Source organism: Sminthopsis crassicaudata, chromosome 6, assembly GCF_048593235.1.
Source record: "Sminthopsis crassicaudata isolate SCR6 chromosome 6, ASM4859323v1, whole genome shotgun sequence".
Lineage (NCBI taxonomy): Eukaryota > Metazoa > Chordata > Mammalia > Dasyuromorphia > Dasyuridae > Sminthopsis > Sminthopsis crassicaudata.
This window is the reverse complement of record NC_133622.1, coordinates 251,774,259-251,793,573: the sequence shown is the minus strand read 5'-3', so window position 1 is coordinate 251,793,573 and position 19,315 is coordinate 251,774,259. Positions and strand designations below refer to the sequence as shown.

Genomic DNA, 19,315 nt, shown 5'->3' with positions numbered 1-19,315 from the left:
ATTCACTTGAAGCTAATAAACTTCTTAGCTACAAGAAACCAAGTAGATTTTTTTTTCTTTCTGAGCTTTCTGTTTCTTATCTATATAATGGGAATGACAATTCTGCTAACTCTCTAGCAGAGCTATTGTGAAGAAAGGATTTTGTAAACTTTAAGCCATTATAGCAATGTGAAATATTATTAACAAATATCAAAACAGGGATCGATGCTCAAAGATCTTATTAACTTTTTTCTTTAGAAGTTAAAAATTCAGTTTGGGTAGAAGGAGAGATGCCAAACCTTTTTCATAGAACCAAAAAATCTCAGAGTCTGAAGGGACTTTGGAGACAGCCAGCTAGTCCAACCTTTTCAATTTATAAAGAAACAGTTATATAATAAGCAGCAGAAATTAGATCTGAAACTAGCCTACTGAACTCTAGACCCAGTGCTCCTGTCATTGTATTAAGCTGCCTCACTCCTTCCTGTACTATTCCTCACAAATAGTTATCTACCCTTTATGTAGAAATTTCCAATGAGAGGGGACCTAATTTCTTCCCAAGCAGCCCCTTTTGCTTTTGTAGAGTCAGATTTGTAGAGCCCAATTTCCATCCACTAGTAATACTTTTGTCCTTAGGAGCCAGAGCAAAAATGCTTAATTCTTCTTCCATATCCTAACCCTTCAAATACTTGAAAACAGTTGTCATCTCCCCTAAGTCTTCTCTTCCTATTAGTCAATCCTACTCAATCAGCTGGCTGATCTGATCTATGGGAATTGGTCCTTAAAGCATAGGTAATTTTTTTTTACAACATTATCCCTTGTACTCCCTTCAGTTCTGAAATTTTCCCCTCCTTCCCTCCACCCCCTCCCCTAGATGGCAGGCATTCCCATACATATTAAATATCTTATAATATATCCTAGGTACAATATATATGTGCAGAACTGAATTTTGTTGTTGTTGTTGCAAAGGAAGGATTGTATTCAGAAGGTAAAAATAATCTGGGAAGAAAAACAAAACAAAACAAAACAAAACAAAACAAAACAAACAAAAAAAAAACAATGCTCACAGTTTACACTAATTTCCCAGTGTTCCTTTTCTGGATGTGGCTGATTTTGTCCCTCATTGATCAATTGGAACTGGATTAGCTCTTCTCTATGTTGAAGATATCCACTTCCATCAGAATACATCCTCGTACAGTATCATTGTTGAAGTGTATAATGATCTCCTAGTTCTGCTCATTTCACTCAGCATCAGTTGATGTCTCTCCAAGCCTCTCTGTATTCCTCCTGTTGGTCATTTCTTTACAGAACAATAATATTCCATAACATTCATATGCCATAATTTACCCAACCATTCTCCAATTGATGGACATCCATTCATCTTCCAGCTTCTAGCCACTATGAAAAGGGCTGCCACAAACATTTTGCCACATTCAGGTCCCTTTCCCTTTTTTAGTAAGCCTAGATATTCTTGATCTGGTTCCAGTCTTTGAAGTATATACAGAGCTCTGCTTGGACTTGGTTTTTAGAGCACATGATGGTTCTTACTGCATGCTTTCTATGTAACCACAAGGAAACTCTGGGGAACTGGTTTCCAGCCGTCAGTGACAGACACAGTTGGGACTGGGTGACAAAAAGTTTTTTGATCAGCAGAAGAGCCAGAAAAATGAATGATTCAGGAGTTGCTGAGCCAGAACTGACTGTATGTAAGGCGTGAATCACTCGTCTCTCAAGTTTTTACTTTGACAGCTCTAAGTGAGAATTGCTTTGAGGGAAAGGTAACTGGGCAAATACCCCCACCTGGCCATCATGAGTCTATATGCATATAGCACCTCAGATGCTACTGAGCTTTATTCTTTCCTGATATTAAGAAAATGCGTATTTTGAGACAGAGAGTCCCAAGTGAATGTTAGTGAACAGTGGTTGAGGTGAGCAAAGTAGTTGTAGTCAATGACAGAGGGAGTCGCTACAGGTGGCTATGCAAGGATATTTATCTAAGGATGGCAGCAACTTCAAAGATGAAGTTCCTTCTTGGAAGAAAGAAGTACCAACTTTGGTTTCAATAGAAGCAATGACCTTCAGAGCTTAGTAGAGAGCCACATCTAAGGAAAGCTTCCTTCCTCAAAGGGAGAAAAGAGTTTGCTATAACAAGAAACCTGGAAATGTCCATTTGACATGTACTCCCTCCCCATGTGTCTCACCACAAGTGTATTTCAAGTTTGTGCTCTCTTTTCCCATGGAATTTGTGTAAATGAGGGAGGAGCAGTACACTCCCAGCTTGTATCAAACTGTTTTTGCTTTGGTTTCTTAGTAAATATCTTTTCTAAGGAGTGGAAGCCCATCAATTGGGGAATGACCAAACTGTGTTACATGAAGATAATAGAATATTATTGTTCTATTAAAAATGTTAAACAAGCTGACTTTAGAAAGGCCTGGAAAGATTTACATGCACTGATGCTAAAAGAAACAAGCATAACCAGGAATACACTGTATATAGTAACAGCAAGATTGTGAGATGATCAACTATGATTGTCAGTATCCAGTGATCCAAGGCAATTCCAAAAGACTTTGGACAGAAAATGCCAACTGCACCCAGAAAAAGATCTAAGGAGACTGAACATAAATCAACATGTACTATGTTCACTTCTTTTTTCTGAGTTTTTTTTTTAATCCCTCTCATTGTTCTTCTGCTTTTTGCTTTGATTTTTCTCTTCCAACATAAAGCAATTCATAAAGCAATGTGTGTTAAAAAATAAACAAACTTGCTACAATTCAAAAAATAGTAAATATCTTTTCTAAAAGGTATTCAATTAGTTCATTGTAAATGGAAAGCACATTATTTGGTACTATTATTACTACAAACTATTATGAGAAACTCATAGTCCAAAATTCATGACAAAATCCTGAGAGTAACATCCACAGTTTAGGGCTGGGAAGGTGAGAAATGTTATGAATGAGAAATGGTGAGATTTGACAAGTGATTAGATGTGTCTGGTGATAGAAAATCAAGAGTGAAGGACAACACTGAGGCTGCGAATGGGAGAATTATGGAAATGTTGCCACGTCTTAGAGAAGCAAGACAGTCTGGAAGAGATTTTTAGGGAGAGATGAACACAGTCTTGCACAAGCTGAATTTGAGACCCATTCTGAAATGTCCAAGAGGCAACTGCTCATGTAAGACAGGAGCTCAGGGGAAAGAGAGAACTAAGAGTCATCTGCAGAGACATCAGTGGAACCTGTGAAGACCGCTACAAGGGAAACTGAAGGAAGATTAGAGTCTTTCTGTGTTTGTGTCAAGGACTCCTGAAGCAATTTGGGAAAAATCAATGGACTCTTTCTCAAAGTAAGGTTTTAAAAAGCATAAAACACATAGGATTATAAAGGAAACCAATTATACTGAAATGCAGTTAACAAAATGTCTTTTAGGGGCAGCTAGATGGTACAGTGGATAGGAGGAGAGAGGAGGAGAGAGGAGGAGAGAGGAGGAGAGAGGAGGAGAGAGGAGGAGAGAGGAGGAGAGAGGAGGAGAGAGGAGGGAGGAGAGGAGGAGAGAGGAGGAGAGAGGAGGGAGGAGAGGAGGAGAGAGGAGGAGAGAGGAGGGAGGAGAGGAGGAGAGAGGAGGAGAGAGGAGGGAGGAGAGGAGGAGAGAGGAGGGAGGAGAGGAGGAGAGAGGAGGAGAGAGGAGGAGAGAGGAGGGAGGAGAGGAGGGGAGAGGAGGGGAGAGGAGGGGAGAGGAGGGGAGAGGAGGGGAGAGGAGGGGAGAGGAGGGGAGAGGAGGGGAGAGGAGGGGAGAGGAGGGGAGAGGAGGGGAGAGGAGAGAGACTAGGACCAAACTGAAGAACAACCCAGTGAGGTGGAATGATACAAACAACAGGCTATTATTTGTAAGGGCCCTTTAAATGGGCAGCGCCACAGCGCAACAGGAGATTGAGTGCCCCAGGAAGTAATCTCTGTGGATATAGGACTGCCCTGTGGGTGGGATCCTGTCCATATTGAGATAGCTTCATAATGGGTGACAGCTCTCTCGCTGGTTGGCTGTGTGTGTGACCTCACAGGCCCTTTATAAGCCCATTGCAGACAGCAAGTCTCTCTCTTTAACCTGGCTCCCTAACCTGGGATAGCCGAGCCAAGCTGATGGATAGCGGAGAGGTAAGGAGTCTGGTAGTGAACACGTGGGTCTTCAGACCAGGTGTTCACTAGGGAACTGACAAGTCAGGGCATTATGTGAGTAGGTATAATAAAGGCTTTTAAGATTACACGTGGCTGTTCTTGAGCGTGCTCAACTATAGATTCAAGAGATCGTGGCCAGAGACCTTTGAAGGCCTCAGAGGAGGCAAGACGGATAGAGTTGACACTGCAAAGGTCAGTGGTCAAAGATGCTCTGTTGGGCCTAGGGCAGACTAGTAATTGTAAGTGCCAGGAAGGCAGATTACAATTATTGATCATTATAATCACACCTACTACTGCACTTCCCAAAACCATCACGAAGGACTACCCAAACTTGCCTCAAATGTCATTTGGAAGGACGCCAACTCAGACGGGTCCTGGGAACAGCACGCTTCCTCTGAAGGCCAAGTCAACTTCCCAGAGAATCCAGACGACAGTGACTGGATCTCTGTACAAGAAGAAAATAATAAAATAGAAAAAGAGTTTGGCTAAACACCAGGGTTTCAGGATAGACCTCTTATAACATTGATGAAAAGTCTTCTCTAATAGGAAGGAATAATAAGCACATTTTTACCATGGTCTGAAAAATGACAGCATCAGCAATATTGCAACAATGTGTTTACTTCCTTTATAGCCACATTTATTTAATCAATTTCTATTTTCAGTTAATGGCTACAAGGTCACATCCCAGTGCCAGAAATTTTAAGAGCTGATGGCCAAAGGGCTGATTCACTTGAATCAAATTTGTAACTTAAGAACCACATTTATAGCAGTATGCTAAGCCAAATTTAATGCTTTTAGGTTGGGAAATATGAACAAAGATAAGTAAGGATACCCCCAGAGATTACACTTAGAGCCCACTCAGTGACAGCAAAGTTAATGGGTTATTTTCAGCACCCATTCTTTTCTTCAATTTGTGGGTTCTTTTAACTCTTGACTGTACCAAAGGAGAGTCAGGAATACCAAAGGAGAGTCAGGAATACCAAAGGAGAGTCAGGAATTATATGAGCAAAATTACAAAACACTTGCCACAAAAATAAAGTCAGATTTAAATAATTGGAAAGACATTCAGTGTTCTTGGATAGGCCGAGTGAATATAATAAAGATGACAATACTCCCCAAACTAATCTATTTATTTAGTGCTATACCAATCAGACTCCCAAGAAACTATTTTAATTACCTAGAAAAAATAACAACAGAATTCATATGGAAGAATAAAAGGTCGAGAATTGCAAGGGAACTAATGAAAAAAAAGTCAGAGGAAGGTGGTCTAAGTGTACCTGATTTAAAGCTATATTATAAAGCAACAGTCACCAAAACCATTTGGTATTGGCTAAGAAATAGACTAGTTGATCAGTGGCATAGGTTAGGTTCACAGGACAAGATAGTGAATAAAAATAGCAATCTAATCTTTGACAAACCCAAAGATCCCAAATTTTGGGATAAGAATTCATTATTTGACAAAAACTGCTGGGAAAACTGGAAATTAGTATGGCAGAAACTAGGCATGGACCCACATTTAACACCACATACTAAGATTAGATCAAAATGGGTCCAAGATTTAGGCATAAAGAACGAAATCATAAATAAATTGGAGGAACATGGGATGGTTTACCTCTCAGACTTGTGGAGGAGGAAGGAGTTTGTGTCCAAGGGAGAACTAGAGACCATTATTGATCACAAAATAGAACATTTTGATTACACCAAATTAAAAAGTTTCTGCACAAACAAAACTAATGCAAACAAGATTAGAAGGGAAGTAACAAATTGGGAAAAAATTTTTACAGTTAAAGGTTCTGATAAAGGCCTCATCTCCAAAATATACAGAGAATTGACTTTAATTTATAAGAAATCAAGCCATTCTCCAATTGATAAATGGTCAAAGGATATGAACAGACAATTTTCAGATGATGAAATTAAAACTATTTCCACTCATATGAAAGAGTGTTCCAAATCACTATTGATCAGAGAAATGCAAATTAAGACACCTCTGAGATACCACTACACACCTGTCAGATTGGCTAAGATGACAGGAACAAATAACGATGAATGTTGGAGGGGCTGTGGGAAAACTGGGACACTGATGCATTGTTGGTGGAGTTGTGAAAGAATCCAACCATTCTGGAGAGCAATTTGGAATTATGCCCAAAAAGTTATCAAAATGTGCATACCCTTTGACCCAGCCATACTACTACTGGGCTTATACCCCAAGGAACTACTAGAGAAGGGAAAGGGTCCTGTATGTGCCAAAATGTTTGTGGCAGCCCTTTTCATAGTGGCTAGAAGCTGGAAGATGAATGGATGTCCATCGATTGGAGAATGGTTGGGTAAACTATGGTATATGAATGTTATGGAATATTACTGTTCTATAAGAAATGACCAACAGGAGAAATACAGAGAGGCTTGGAGAGACTTACATCAACTGATGCTGAGTGAAACGAGCAGAACCAGAAGATCATTATACACTTCAACAATGATACTGTACGAGGATGTATGCTGATGGAAGTGGATTTCTTCAACATAGAGAAGAGCTAATCCAATTCCAATTGATTAATGATGGACAGAACCAGCTACATCCAGAAAAGGAACACTGGGAAATGAATGTAAACTGTTATTTTTACCTTCTGAATCCAATTCTTCCTGTGCAACAAAAAATTCGGTTCTACACACATATATTGTATCTAAATTATACTGTAATATATTTAACATATATAAGACTGCTTGCCATCTGGGGGAGGGGGTTGGGGGAGGAAGGGAAAAAATCTGAATAGAAGTAAGTGCAAGGGATAATGTTGTAAAAAATTACCCATGCATATGTACTGTCAAAAAATGTTATAATTATAAAATAAAATAAAAAATTAAAAAAAAAAAAAAAAAAACTCTTGACTGGTTCCACATCAAAACTCCTCTTCTTAGAGACACAAATCAGTCCTGGATGACCAGTAGAAGGCAGAATAAAGCCAAGAGCATCAGGAAAAAAAAAAAGCACAGGCCCCTAGTTTCTAAAACTAAATCTAAATGATTTAATTATCCATTTATATATTATCAACACTTTCTCCTTTCCATTAGTATAGATGATTGATTAGATTATATATGCAATTTGGTATCTGAAATTTTAACAATGAGTCTAAGAGCTACGATGCTACCATAATACATTAATAAACTTTTAATAATCAAGTAACAACTTTACCTTAAATTTACAATATACCTTTCTCATGAAGAACTCAAAATAACTTAATATATTAAGCCTAATTTCTTTTTTTAAATGTCAATAGTATTTTTCGAATTACATATAAAAATAGTTTTCAACATTCATTTTTGTAAGATTTTGAATTCCAAATTTCTTCCCTCCTTTACTTCTCCCCTCCCCAAAATAGTAAACAATCTAAATAAGTTACACGTGTACAATCATTTTAAACATATCTCCATATTAGTCATGTTGTGAAAGAAAAGTCAGAGAAAAAAAGGGAAAACCCATGAGGAAAACAAGCTTACAAAGAAAAGATGAAAATGTATGTTTCAATCCTCATTCAGTCTCCATAGTTCTCTCTTGCTGGCATTTTCCACCCCAAGGCCACTGGCATTGTCTTGGATCACTGTGTTGCTTAAAAGATGAAGCCTATCACAGATGATGATCATATAATCTTGCTGTTACTCTGTGCAATGTTCTCCTGGTTCTGCTCATTTCCCTCAGTGTCAGTTCCTGTAAGTCTCTCCAGGCCTCTCTGAAATCATCCTGCTGATCATTTCTTATAGAATAATGTTCCCCAGCTGATGGGCCTCCACTCAATTTCCAGGTCCTTGCCAACACAAACACATTTGTACATGTAGATCCTTTTCCCTCTTTTAAGATCTCGTTGGGATACCGATCCTGTAGTGACACTGCTAGATCAAATAAACCTTTATCATTTCAGGGAAATGTAGATATGGCAAGAGCTAGATTCAATTTTATACATATTTATTAAATTCCTATTGTATATATCAAGAACTGCTAGGTGACGGATGCTGCAGAGCACAGGAGTTCAAATGTAACTTCAGACATTTATTGGCTACATGACCCTGGACAAGTCACTTAACCCTGTTTACCTCAGTTTCCTTATCTGTAAAATGAGTGGAAGAAGGGTTTGGCAAACTACTCTAGTACCTTTGCCAAGAAAGCCCCAAATGGGGTCACAAAGAGTTGGATATAACTTAAACTAAATGCATAAGGAACTGTTTAGAGTTTCTTAAAATAAGACTGTGGTATTTTTTTTTAACCTAACCCAAATATCTGAGAAAGAAGAGTATGATTATAGCAGGCTGAATTATAGAATTTAATGGGGTAGATGAGAAATAAGTAAATTCTTAGCTCTACCATTGACTTATTTTCTGGCCTTAGGCAAAATTTTATGATTGAATTTGCCTCACCTCTAAAATGGGGAAGCTCATTTCTGATTTCTCCTTCTCCATAGAGGCAAGATGCCTGCTTAAGGATTTAAAAAGTTTTCTGAAAATATTTGTAAAGAATTCTGAATTTAAATATTAAACTAAAAATAGTTTTCACTGAATCATTCAAAATCTGTCAGAAGACAATTAGAATGTGAAGTTAAACAAACATAGCCAAGTCGAGACTATTTGGCCAAATGTGCAGGAAGGTTTCAAGTGGTAATATCTCCCTTTCCTCATTTATTAAACAGTTAGAGGAAGGGATACAGCAGGAGAAGAGAAAGGAGAAAAAAAGACAAAGTAGAAATGACAATTGTTGGGTTTTTTCCCCCTTGAGATGATTCTTCAACAGCAGATAGAAATTTAATCACCATTTATAAAAACTGAAGAAACAGATTCAGAAGAGAGACATTTACAATGATTATGATTATTTAAAAACAATGAAACTTGAACATAAAAGATATCAGGAGATAATAAATAAGCTGTTATATTATTTTGCTAAAGTTTATGTTGTTTTCTTTTCAAAATGTAAACAAATCAGAATATGGTTTTATTCTTTATCTTATTTATAACTGTTTGTTACATTTAACAATCAAATTATTTACATTTCAAAAATCTTATCATACTAGTTAGTTTTCCTCTAACTTTCCCAAAACAAAATCACTTTGTCTCCAAGGGACAATGTAGCAACAAGGTTTTTTTTTAATGTGGTTTGTTTTTTTGGTTTTTAAGAATATCAATGAGGGTAAAAAGAAAATACAGAAGTAAACTAAAAATTCTCTGAGTTCTGGGTCTTTGTATCCAATGGACATGTTGCTTTGTCTTCTCTAAAAACGATCAGGGGACATGCCAGCATCCCAAGGGCACCACAATGGTTCTCTGCTTCTTGAGGAAGCTCCCCAGTGATGTACTGACCCCTGATGCTCTGATCCAAGACCAGTGGAGTGATGGATGGATTTTAACAGGGGAGTTGGAGTTGGATATTGGCTTTGCCATGGACTGGCTACCTGCCTGGGTCACCCTCTGCAAAATGAATGAGATCAGACAACCTCTGCAATTCTTTAGAGCTTTAAGTAGATGCTACTACCATCCCATCCCAGAGGATTTTACCACAACTCTGGCAACACTGAAAAAAGAGCGATTCAGGACCACTCATGCCCTTATCTGTTCATTTATTCCCACGCATCCCAGAGAGCTGCAGGTAAATGTATTCTTGCTGCAACTCTAAGTGCAAGATAGCATTTCAACAACAGTTACACTGTGATGACTCCACTATGATGTCATGCCCAGAAAATTATGGTCCGCCCAATGACAAGAGCACTTCTTCTAAAACTTCATTTCAGAAGTCTGACTCAGGGCCAACACCTGATTAACAGGCGTGGTTGGCTTCTTCCCAACATGCAGCACCCAGGAGCTATGTGGTCTTCCATGGCGTGACCCTTCAGCCCTCAAACACTATGATGTCATTGTATTCTATCTGTAGAAAAACCTGCACCTTCTGCTCCTTGAGGAGAACAGCCCTGCTGAAGACCACAGAGACTCTGTGAGCCGATGGCACTGACCAAGCAGGCTAACTGTCCTTAGGCTTGTGCATCAGCTCTCCAGTGAGAAACGACCCTAGATGGGCATCAGAGAAGAAAGGAGGCAGGAGCGTTTAACCCGATGAACAGCACAGGTACTGAAGATAGGTGCCAAATCTTCCTTCTTCATTCCCTTCCAGGGTGCAGTGGAGGGAAGCTGGCAGAGGCTCTCTCAGATGCAGATAGCAAAGGGGCAGAGATAGCAGCTGGGCAGCTGCTGGACTGTCCTGATCTAACTCAAGCAGGAAGGCCCAGGGGCACAATCCCTGCCACAAATGCTTGCCAGTGCAGGGGTCAAGTGGCCAGGTGGACAAGGGGCCCTTTCTAGAAACCTGTTCTATAAACTTCTATATGGCCCAACTTCTATGCTTCTCATCTGTGTGGACCTATTATGATCTTACATGCCTGAAATAAAATACCTGGGACCACTAAGGAAGTCAGTTCTATTAAAATAAAATAAAACAAATAATTTTTATCCCACCCAACCTAAAGAATGATTTTGAAATCAATGAACCTTATGTTTAAAAACCCCTCTCCAAGTGTAGGCTGTAAAATGGTGAAGCTTCTCCCCTCTTCCCTGGAAGCCTTAGGGCCAACTACAGCTTTTGGGTTTGAGGCCTTTGCCCTTCTCCTCAGATCAAGGCCACCCTGCCGCCTTTCCCGTGTCTGCTCTCACCACCCTGGCAGTTCTCGATTGTCAGGAAAACCGGAACCTGAATTTTGTGTCAGGTGCTTTCCAGTTTCTAGGCTGCTGACCCCAGTTCAAGCGTCTTAGCTCTATTTTGTACTTTATAGTCCATACTTCAATCTGTTCTATAATTTGATTTAAATCCATCATATTTGTCATTTCACCTGACGGACCATGCCCCCTCTTGAGGGCAGGGACTCTCCTTTCATTTTAGCTTGCAACTGAGGCATGGAGCCAAGGTTATATTATTAGTCCTGGGCCTCCCACATGGTAGGTAAGGAAATGGTCATGAAGTCTGACAACTCCAGAGGAACTGAATTTAGTCACTGGCCCAGAAACAGCAACAGACACTGTACTTTAAAGTGAGAGGTTACAAAGCAGACTCCTCACACAGCAAACACTGGTTAAGTATCTTTTATGTGCAAGGCTCTGAGGGAACCCAAAGAAGAATAGGAGAGTCTGACCTCAAGGAATTTACAGGTAAAGGAGAAAGGGCAGGACATGAATAACTTTAATGACAAAGCAGGATATGATTAATCAAAAAAGAAACAAGCAGGTCGTAAGAGAAGTCTAAGGAACACGACCTGAATCCTTCAAGTCTTGCCTCAACCAGGTCGAGTGTCAGGTGTGAGTGGGCTAGACTGGGCAATCAGTCCTTGGCAATAAAAACACCAGCTCACACCGACCAACATGTTCTTGTCTGTGTACTCCTGGCAGTCAGTATAGAGCCTGCCACTGACTGGGCTTGACATCACATTTATACATTGTTGGGCTTTTTCATGACTTAGCAGAGACTGGGGGTATTGGCCAGTCCCTTCTCTAGCTCATTTACAGATGAGGAACCTGAGGCCAACAGGGTGATGTGTCTGAGGCTGGATTTAAACTCAGGTCTTTCTGACTCCAGGCCCGATGCTCTATCTTCTACTGTGTCACCTAACTTTACATTTTATACACGCACACGTTTTATAGATGTTACCTCATTTCTCACTGAATGCTCACAACAATCTTTTTGGGGAGCTACTAGCTCATTTCTGAAGCAGAGAGAAAGAGGACCATAACTTATTCAGCCATTCTCTAATTGATGGGCATCCACTTAGTTTCTATTTCCTTGCCACTACAAAAAGAGAAGCGACAAATGTTTTTGCACATGGAGGTCCTTTCTTCTTTTTCATGATCTCTTTGGGATACAGGATCAGCAGAGACTCTGCTGGAGCAAAGAGTAAGCAGTTTTATAGCCCTTTGGGCAGAGTTCCAAATTGCTCTCCAGAGTGGTTGGATCAGTTCACAACTCCTACAACAATGTATTAGTGTCCTGGTTCCACATCCCCTCCAACATTTTATCATTTTTCTTTTCTATCATATTACCCAATAAGTATGAGATAATACCCAAGAGTTGTCTTAATTTGCATTTTTCTAATTAATCGTGATTTAGAGCATTTTTCAATATGACTCCAGATGGCTTTGATTTCTTCATCTGAAAATTGTTCATATGTTTTAACCATTTATCAATTGGGGAATGACTTGTGTTCATATAAATTTGACACAGCTCTTTATATATTTCAGAAAAGAGGCCTTTATCAGAATGGCTGTAAACATTTTTTTCCCCAGCTTTGTGCTTTCCTTTTAACCTTGATTGTGTTGATTTTGTTTTTAATTTAATGCAAAGTTGTCCATTTTGTATTTGATAATTTTGTATTTCATAATGTTCTTTTTCATAATTCTTCTTTGACCACAAATTCCTCCCTTCTCCAAAGATCAGAGAGACAGATTATCCCTTGTTCTCCTAATTTGCATATGGTGTCACTCTTTATGTCTAAATCATATATCAATTTAACCTTATTGGGGTATGGGATATAAGATGTAGGTCTATGTTGAGTTCCTAACATAGTATTTTCCAGTTTTCTTAGAAATTTTTGTCAAATAGTGAGTTCTATCCCAGAAGCTGGAGTTTGGGGATTTATCAAATACTAGATTACTACTATCATGTGTATCTAACCCATTCCACCATCATCCACTCTATTTTTTGGCTAGTACCATATGTTTTTGATGACTGCTGCTTTATAATTCAGTTTTAGATCTACTACTGCTAAGCCACCATCCTTTGTATTTTTTTTTTCACCATTTCCCTTGATATTCTTGAGCTTTTGTTTCTCCAAACTAACTTTTATTCTTTTTTTTCTAACTCTATAAAATAATTTGTGGCAGTTTGAATGGTATGGCACTGAAAAAGTAGAACAATGTAGGGAGAACCCTCACTATCATTTACTAACTTTGGTAGATGCTGTTGGAATTGGATAAGGAGTTTACATACTAAATTTAACAAAGGTCATCTAAACTCAGCTTTAACAATACTTTCTGAGTCCTTTCTGCTGAGACTCAAGGGTCCCTTTGTAGGTGAGAAGTAATGACACAGGATACCCTGCCCTTGGGGATGATAAGAGAGCAAAATCCTTGAACACAAATGCTGTCTAGGTTTTGTCTTTTAATCCTCAGTGCCTAGCACATCAATAAATGCTTTTCGACTGATTGTTCCAACAGGCTGGAGAAAGGAGGCGGCCAGAGGAAGAGTAGAAAGAGGGACTTCTAAGAAGACTGAAGGAAAGATATTATGTCCAGTAGGAATCCATGTTAGTCTTCCACATAGTATTTCCTAATATCTTCAATTGTTAATGTCCTCCTTCCCTGCCCACTTTGTATTTAACTACCTGAGGTTTACACTGCCTTACATTTATATGGAACATATGTTTTCTCCCCCCAGGACAACTGTCTTTGTATCCACAGAATCTAGCAAAGTGTCAGAGCCAGGTACTTAACAATTTACTGACTGATAATGCTAATTATTTATTAGGTTAAAACATCTTGGGGAGGGTTGGGAGAGGTGAGTGATGAATTTAGAATCAGGAGACCTCAAGGTGCCTCTTGGCTTTTCCATTTATGTGGGAACTTAGCTAACTCAATTTTTCTGGGTCTCAGTGGGCTTCTTACATCATTGGAAACAGATGGAGTAGATAACCATTACAAAGTCCCTTTAAGCTGTAAATCAATGATCTTGTGCCTTTAATACCCAAAAGTATAATGATTCAGAGAATAATTTTGTAAGAAAGCAAAACTATGACAAGTTTGGCTACTTGTCTTCTTAAGGAAGAGGTGATGTATAGGAAGGCAAGGCTGAGATAAGAAGCCAGATCTTGTGAATACAGTGCTCTGCGTCTGACTCCTGCTTTGGGAATGGTGGGAAAAGGTCAAGTGGCTTGTACTGGATCACACTGATCCTATCAAGAAAGCTAGAGACAAGATTATCTGCTGGAGGTGGGGGGGGGGGGGGGAGAGGAGACCTGTCTTGATAAACACAGAAAAGATCAGGGGCTCACAGATGCTAGAAGTAAAAGGATCAGTAAGAGGCAATGGGCAAAGAAGGCCCAGTAGGGATAAAAAATGCCATGTGAAGTCGCAGGAGAGCCGGTGTATACTGCTTCATGACTTTACCTGCAAATAGTAGGCTTATTCAAGGTTCTTGACTGGTGGGGCAGGAAGAACAAGATGGGGATCAAGGAATTAGAGGGGGATAAATGGCTGACCATAAGGGGCCCAGGTTTGGTAAGAAGGAAAATGAAGATATAAGAAAAGTGGTGACAGATAAAGGACTGGCACTCACAATAATGACAATGAGTGAGGAGACAAGTAGAGCTAAGGGAAGATTTGCAAAGTCAGAGATCACAGACTAATAGATTCAGAGTCCCAAGATTCTTAGACGGCATCTGGTCAGCTCTGCCTCGTGCTGGGATAGATTCAAAAATTAAATAAGACAAGGCCTCTGTCTTCATCCAGGAACAGTGAAAATGAGATGTGAGAGGGTCTTGAACATCCACTTTAATTCAATAAATACTGATTAAGCTCCTAAGTATGTGGCTACAGTTGGTACTAAATACAGATGCACTCAGAACATACTGGAATAGAAAAGTCTTTAAGGAGATTGCCAGGTGGCTTAACAAATTGGGTGTTAAATAAAGCCAATGAGGAAAAGTGCATCTTAGAAATCCCTCTGATGCCTCCAGAAAAGCTGTCCGTGGCAGAGAGGACATTGGGCTTCATTCAGACGAGCCAGGCTTCCCTTTGGGCAGGTTATCACCCCTCTGGGCCCCATTTTCTTATCTGAAAATCAAACTCACAGACAGGTGAGATGAACAATGAACAAGAAACACTTTCTAAAACATCAAGAAAGATATGGCTCTGTCAGCTCTCACTGTTCAGTCTAATTTCACTCGGCCACTTAGAAATGAGAGCTGTCTCTGGTCCTGTCCCCTGCAATACCATCAGGCCTCCCACGAGAGATGACATCCTAGCAAAGGAAAGGAGACTGGTTGGTAGTAAATCCAGAAAGGAGGCAGAGTTAAGAGTCCAGAGTTGAATTAGGTGGCCATAGGTGTATTGATGGCCTGGCTTCCTGCCAACTGAACAATAGCTACAGTACCAAGCTTTTGTGCCACAGCAGATGAGAGACAGGCAGATGCCCATCAACCGACTGCTTAGTAGAAACAATAGCACATCACTTGCCTCCAGCTGGCATAGAACCAATTTCTAAGGCCTCCAGGAGCCACTGCCCCTGACTGCTCCTTTTTCTTCCATTTTCCAACAAAATTCAAAGGTGTGAAGATGGAGAGAATGTGGCTAAAGTTGGAGAAAATCTTTCCTGGTCATTTTTTCCTCATTACCACAAATTCTTAACACACCTCCAGCAGCAGTTAATTAAGTGAACATAACTGAGGTGAATGTGAGAAGCATGAAGGGGAAAATAAGAAGCAAGAAAGCCTCTGATTTTGTTTCATCTTCTATGACAGGATATTCTTCTGAAGTCCCCAACATACTGACAAATATAACAAAAGAACTCAAAAGCTTGAGAACAGAGTATGATCCATAGCATTTAATGGCTAATTTCTCATCCCATCAATGACTTGATTATGAAATTAAATTCCAGGAATGGTAATGACATTTGCTTCTGATCTACTTCATGAGAGTAAGATAAAGTTTATAAAATGAGCTCCAGGAGGAAAAGGATTCTCCCACTGTAAAGGCAGCAATATCTCAGGCAAAGAACAAGCTCTCTCAGATTCCTGAGTTCAATGCTGGAAGTTTCTCATCCTCTGGTAAGCAGGCCTGAGCCTGTCTAACCTTGAACCACCCAAATGCACCACTCCTAGCTTCCTAGGCCAACAACAAATTAAGTTAAAAATAATAAAAAGAGCTTCCTCTCACTTCCTGCAGAAAGGTGGGGTGCAGGGGGGAAAAAAGGCAAGCAATAAATTATTCAAAACAGACACCTTCAGCCAACCTGTATACACTACTACTTCAGGGGTTAATATACTAATCCAGCCTGGTACACAAAAAAGGAAGGCACACTTCTCAAATCTTGGAAAAACCATCTTAAAAGAAGGTTAGCAATGATTAGCAGACAAAAACCCTCCATTAACTAAATTATACCAATAATAATTAGTAGTGAAATGAGGTAAGACTCAAAGGTAGAGATGGGAAAAAATAGGTCAACAAAACAATAAAACAAACAAGTTGGATATCTAGTCTTACCAAGCAGATATTTGCTATGAAGACCCATTATGGTGGATGGCCCAGAACAGCAGATAATGTATACCCAAAGACAGAACTATGAAATTAATCAGCATTTTAATAAATATAAATATCTATTCTTCAAAACAGCCATTTCAATGCTCTCCTGACCTCAAACATTTTTGGGAACTCTCAAAATTGCCTTCTGGACCAGTTTGAGACACTAGAAAAACGAGTCACATCTTTTACAATCACACCTTGTTTACACCATCTGTCACTGTTACCCAATCACAACAAATACATAATCAAAGAAAGTTGATTAATGAACCAATGGGACAAATCGTTGAAGTACTATATACGTCCTTCTAGATAAATATCTCACCCTTCCAGTCTACATCTTCTTTATCTGAATGGCCAGGGCAAATTCCTTACCCACTTAAATGTTCTGTCTAGTCTCTCCTCTATGTGAGTTTAATTAAATGAACAAAAAATAAAAAACTGCTGTGGGCAGTCTGCATCTTAACAATCTGGTTCCTTCTCACAGGACCATTCTGCATTGATAGATTGTCATAAAATATCCCAAGTCAACAAATCTTTAATAAACATACCCTGGGTGCTAGGTGTGATGGAAGACTACAAAGGAAAATGGTTCTGATTTGAGACTCTTACATCTTAGTTGAATACATATACTGTTGAATACATATACCCAGGCTCTGGGTGCTTATCAGAGTGAGAGTTCCCAATCCTAGGCCATAGCCCAATTACTCCATGCTTTAATATGGGGCAGCCAATGCTGCTCTGGCCAGCCTTCTTGGGACCGGCCTCTTCAAACTCAGCAAAGTTCAATCCTAAACAATAAGCACCATATTGTTTATTTCAGGAGACCCCTAATTACTATCTTTTGTGGTCAGGAGCATCTGCCAGAATCTACAAACCAGTAAGAATCCAGAATCACTATTCTACCACAGGGGATCATTGGAGAACAACCTTGGTAGAGGAGTAGATTATATAATATAAAAATGTTTTAATTAATTAAATAACCAGAAAACAATATAAGCTAGTTAATCAAGCAGCAAGTATTCACTAAGCATGTGCCAGGTACACAGTATACAGACAAAAATGAAAAACCCTGTTGCCAGGAAGCTTAAGTCTGTTGGAGGAAAAGGAGAAAAAGCAAAAGCAGAAAGCAAAGCAAATTGAAGAGAAGATTTGGATACATTAAGTTTGAGATAAAAGTAAACAACTAAGTAAACTATTCCAGCCTACAGAGACACATGACTAGAATTCCTGAGAGAGGTTAAGGTTAGCTACAGACAGTTATGAGTCTGGAAGAAGAGTCCAGAATTAAAGCCCTGAAAATGGGTGATTTCTGTAAGGAAGAGAGAAAGCTACAGACCAGGCCACTGGTGAACATGCATATCTGAAAAGTGTTGTCATACAGGAGCTACCTGACAGTGACTGCTGGAGATCCAAGCCAGACCTGTGGAATGGATCTCCCCTTGCGAGAGGATGATACAAGGAGACTAAGAGTCAGTTCTCTGACCTCTCTCCTCGTTCCTCTGCCTCCAGTTTATCTCATTCCCAGTCTGCAACACCTGTGTCAGCAAAGGATGCCCTACAACTGCTCAGGGTTATGATTCACAGCTGTGGAGGCTCTTACCAGGGAAGCAAGAGGTCAAATAACAATTTTGGAAGACTGAGAGTTAGTGGAACAGGAAAACAAGGAAAATTCCGTTTCATGAAACTTGAATCAGTAAAAAATATTCAGGAAACTGACCCTGCGTTCTATAAATTAATATGAGGCTTCTTGGGCCAAAAAAAACTTGACATAACTTCGAGAATGAAAGCTACAGAATAACAAGATGACCAGCTGGATGGCTACAGCAAATCAGTTTCTTCAGAGCCAAGTTTATTTAGCTTTCTTATTCCAAGTAAGGTTATAATAAAGCAAAAAACTCAGACTTAATTGCAAACTTTGGGCGAGACTTAGAAACTTGCTGCTTAATGAATCAGTCATGAAAGTTTGCAGTGAAGCTAATTAAACTGGGGAGGACTAATGAATAAGTTAGTTTAAGTACTTTCACATTAAATGTCACAGAAACACTAAATAAAAGGGCTGATGATGCAAATAAGGCAGCACAAGCCCCATTCCTAAAGAAGAGGATTTAGGTCCAAATGAATGTGAGCAGAGAGCAGGCACAGAGTGGGAGGGAGGAGAGAGGAGGAAGGAAATTTGGACCCAGGCCAAGGGCTACTAGAATGTGATCCCCAATACATCAGTTAATGCTCAACACATCACCTAACTCTAACTCTAACAGCACACTGGTGAAGGCCTTTCATTGTTCATCCAAAATGTGCTGTTTTTTAAAAAGCCTAAGAAATGGGAAAACATGAACTTTCCCTAAACAAGACCTCTTCTGGTGTTATTTGAAAGGTACTTTCAACTCAATAAATGATGGTAAAATATCAGATCAGGTGACTGGATAATGTGATGGAAAGAGTGCCTACTGAGGCCAGTGTCCTCCAGCAGATCCTGCTTCTCTGCTGTACGAGCCATGTGGGGATAGACAAGGCATTTCAAGCCTGGAAAATGAAGGGGTATGATGTATATGCCCTTTGGGGTCTCTTCTAGCCTTAGATCTGTGATCATATTTTTATTCAGTATCACATAGAGGAGACAATGCTGGTCTTGGGAGGAAGGGGAATCTATGCTGAAATCCATCCTATCTCATACACTAAGTAGCCTGAGATAAAACCCTAACCTTAATTTTCTGTCTTCAATTTCCTCATATGTGAAATCGAGAGAGGGATATGATAATCTTTAAAGACCTTAGGGTTGCTTTCATCTCTAAATCTATGATCCCATGATCCAAAGATTCTTTTTTATTCTTCGTTGCAGGGATGACCCCCTGAGGAGGTA

The 19,315-nt window shown here is 39.6% G+C and overlaps 1 protein-coding gene across 4 annotated transcripts in view; it reads right to left on the bottom strand.

Annotated features, from left to right (window-relative positions):
- TOP6BL (TOP6B like initiator of meiotic double strand breaks) overlaps positions 1-19,315 on the bottom strand; it is a 69,095-nt gene that overhangs the window by 44,477 nt on the left and 5,303 nt on the right. For all 4 annotated transcript variants that reach the window (XM_074272662.1, XM_074272664.1, XM_074272660.1 and 1 more), the window contains exon 4: positions 4,482-4,591. In XM_074272662.1, the coding sequence (XP_074128763.1) occupies positions 4,482-4,591 (110 nt within the window). The remainder of the gene's footprint in view (positions 1-4,481; positions 4,592-19,315) is intronic.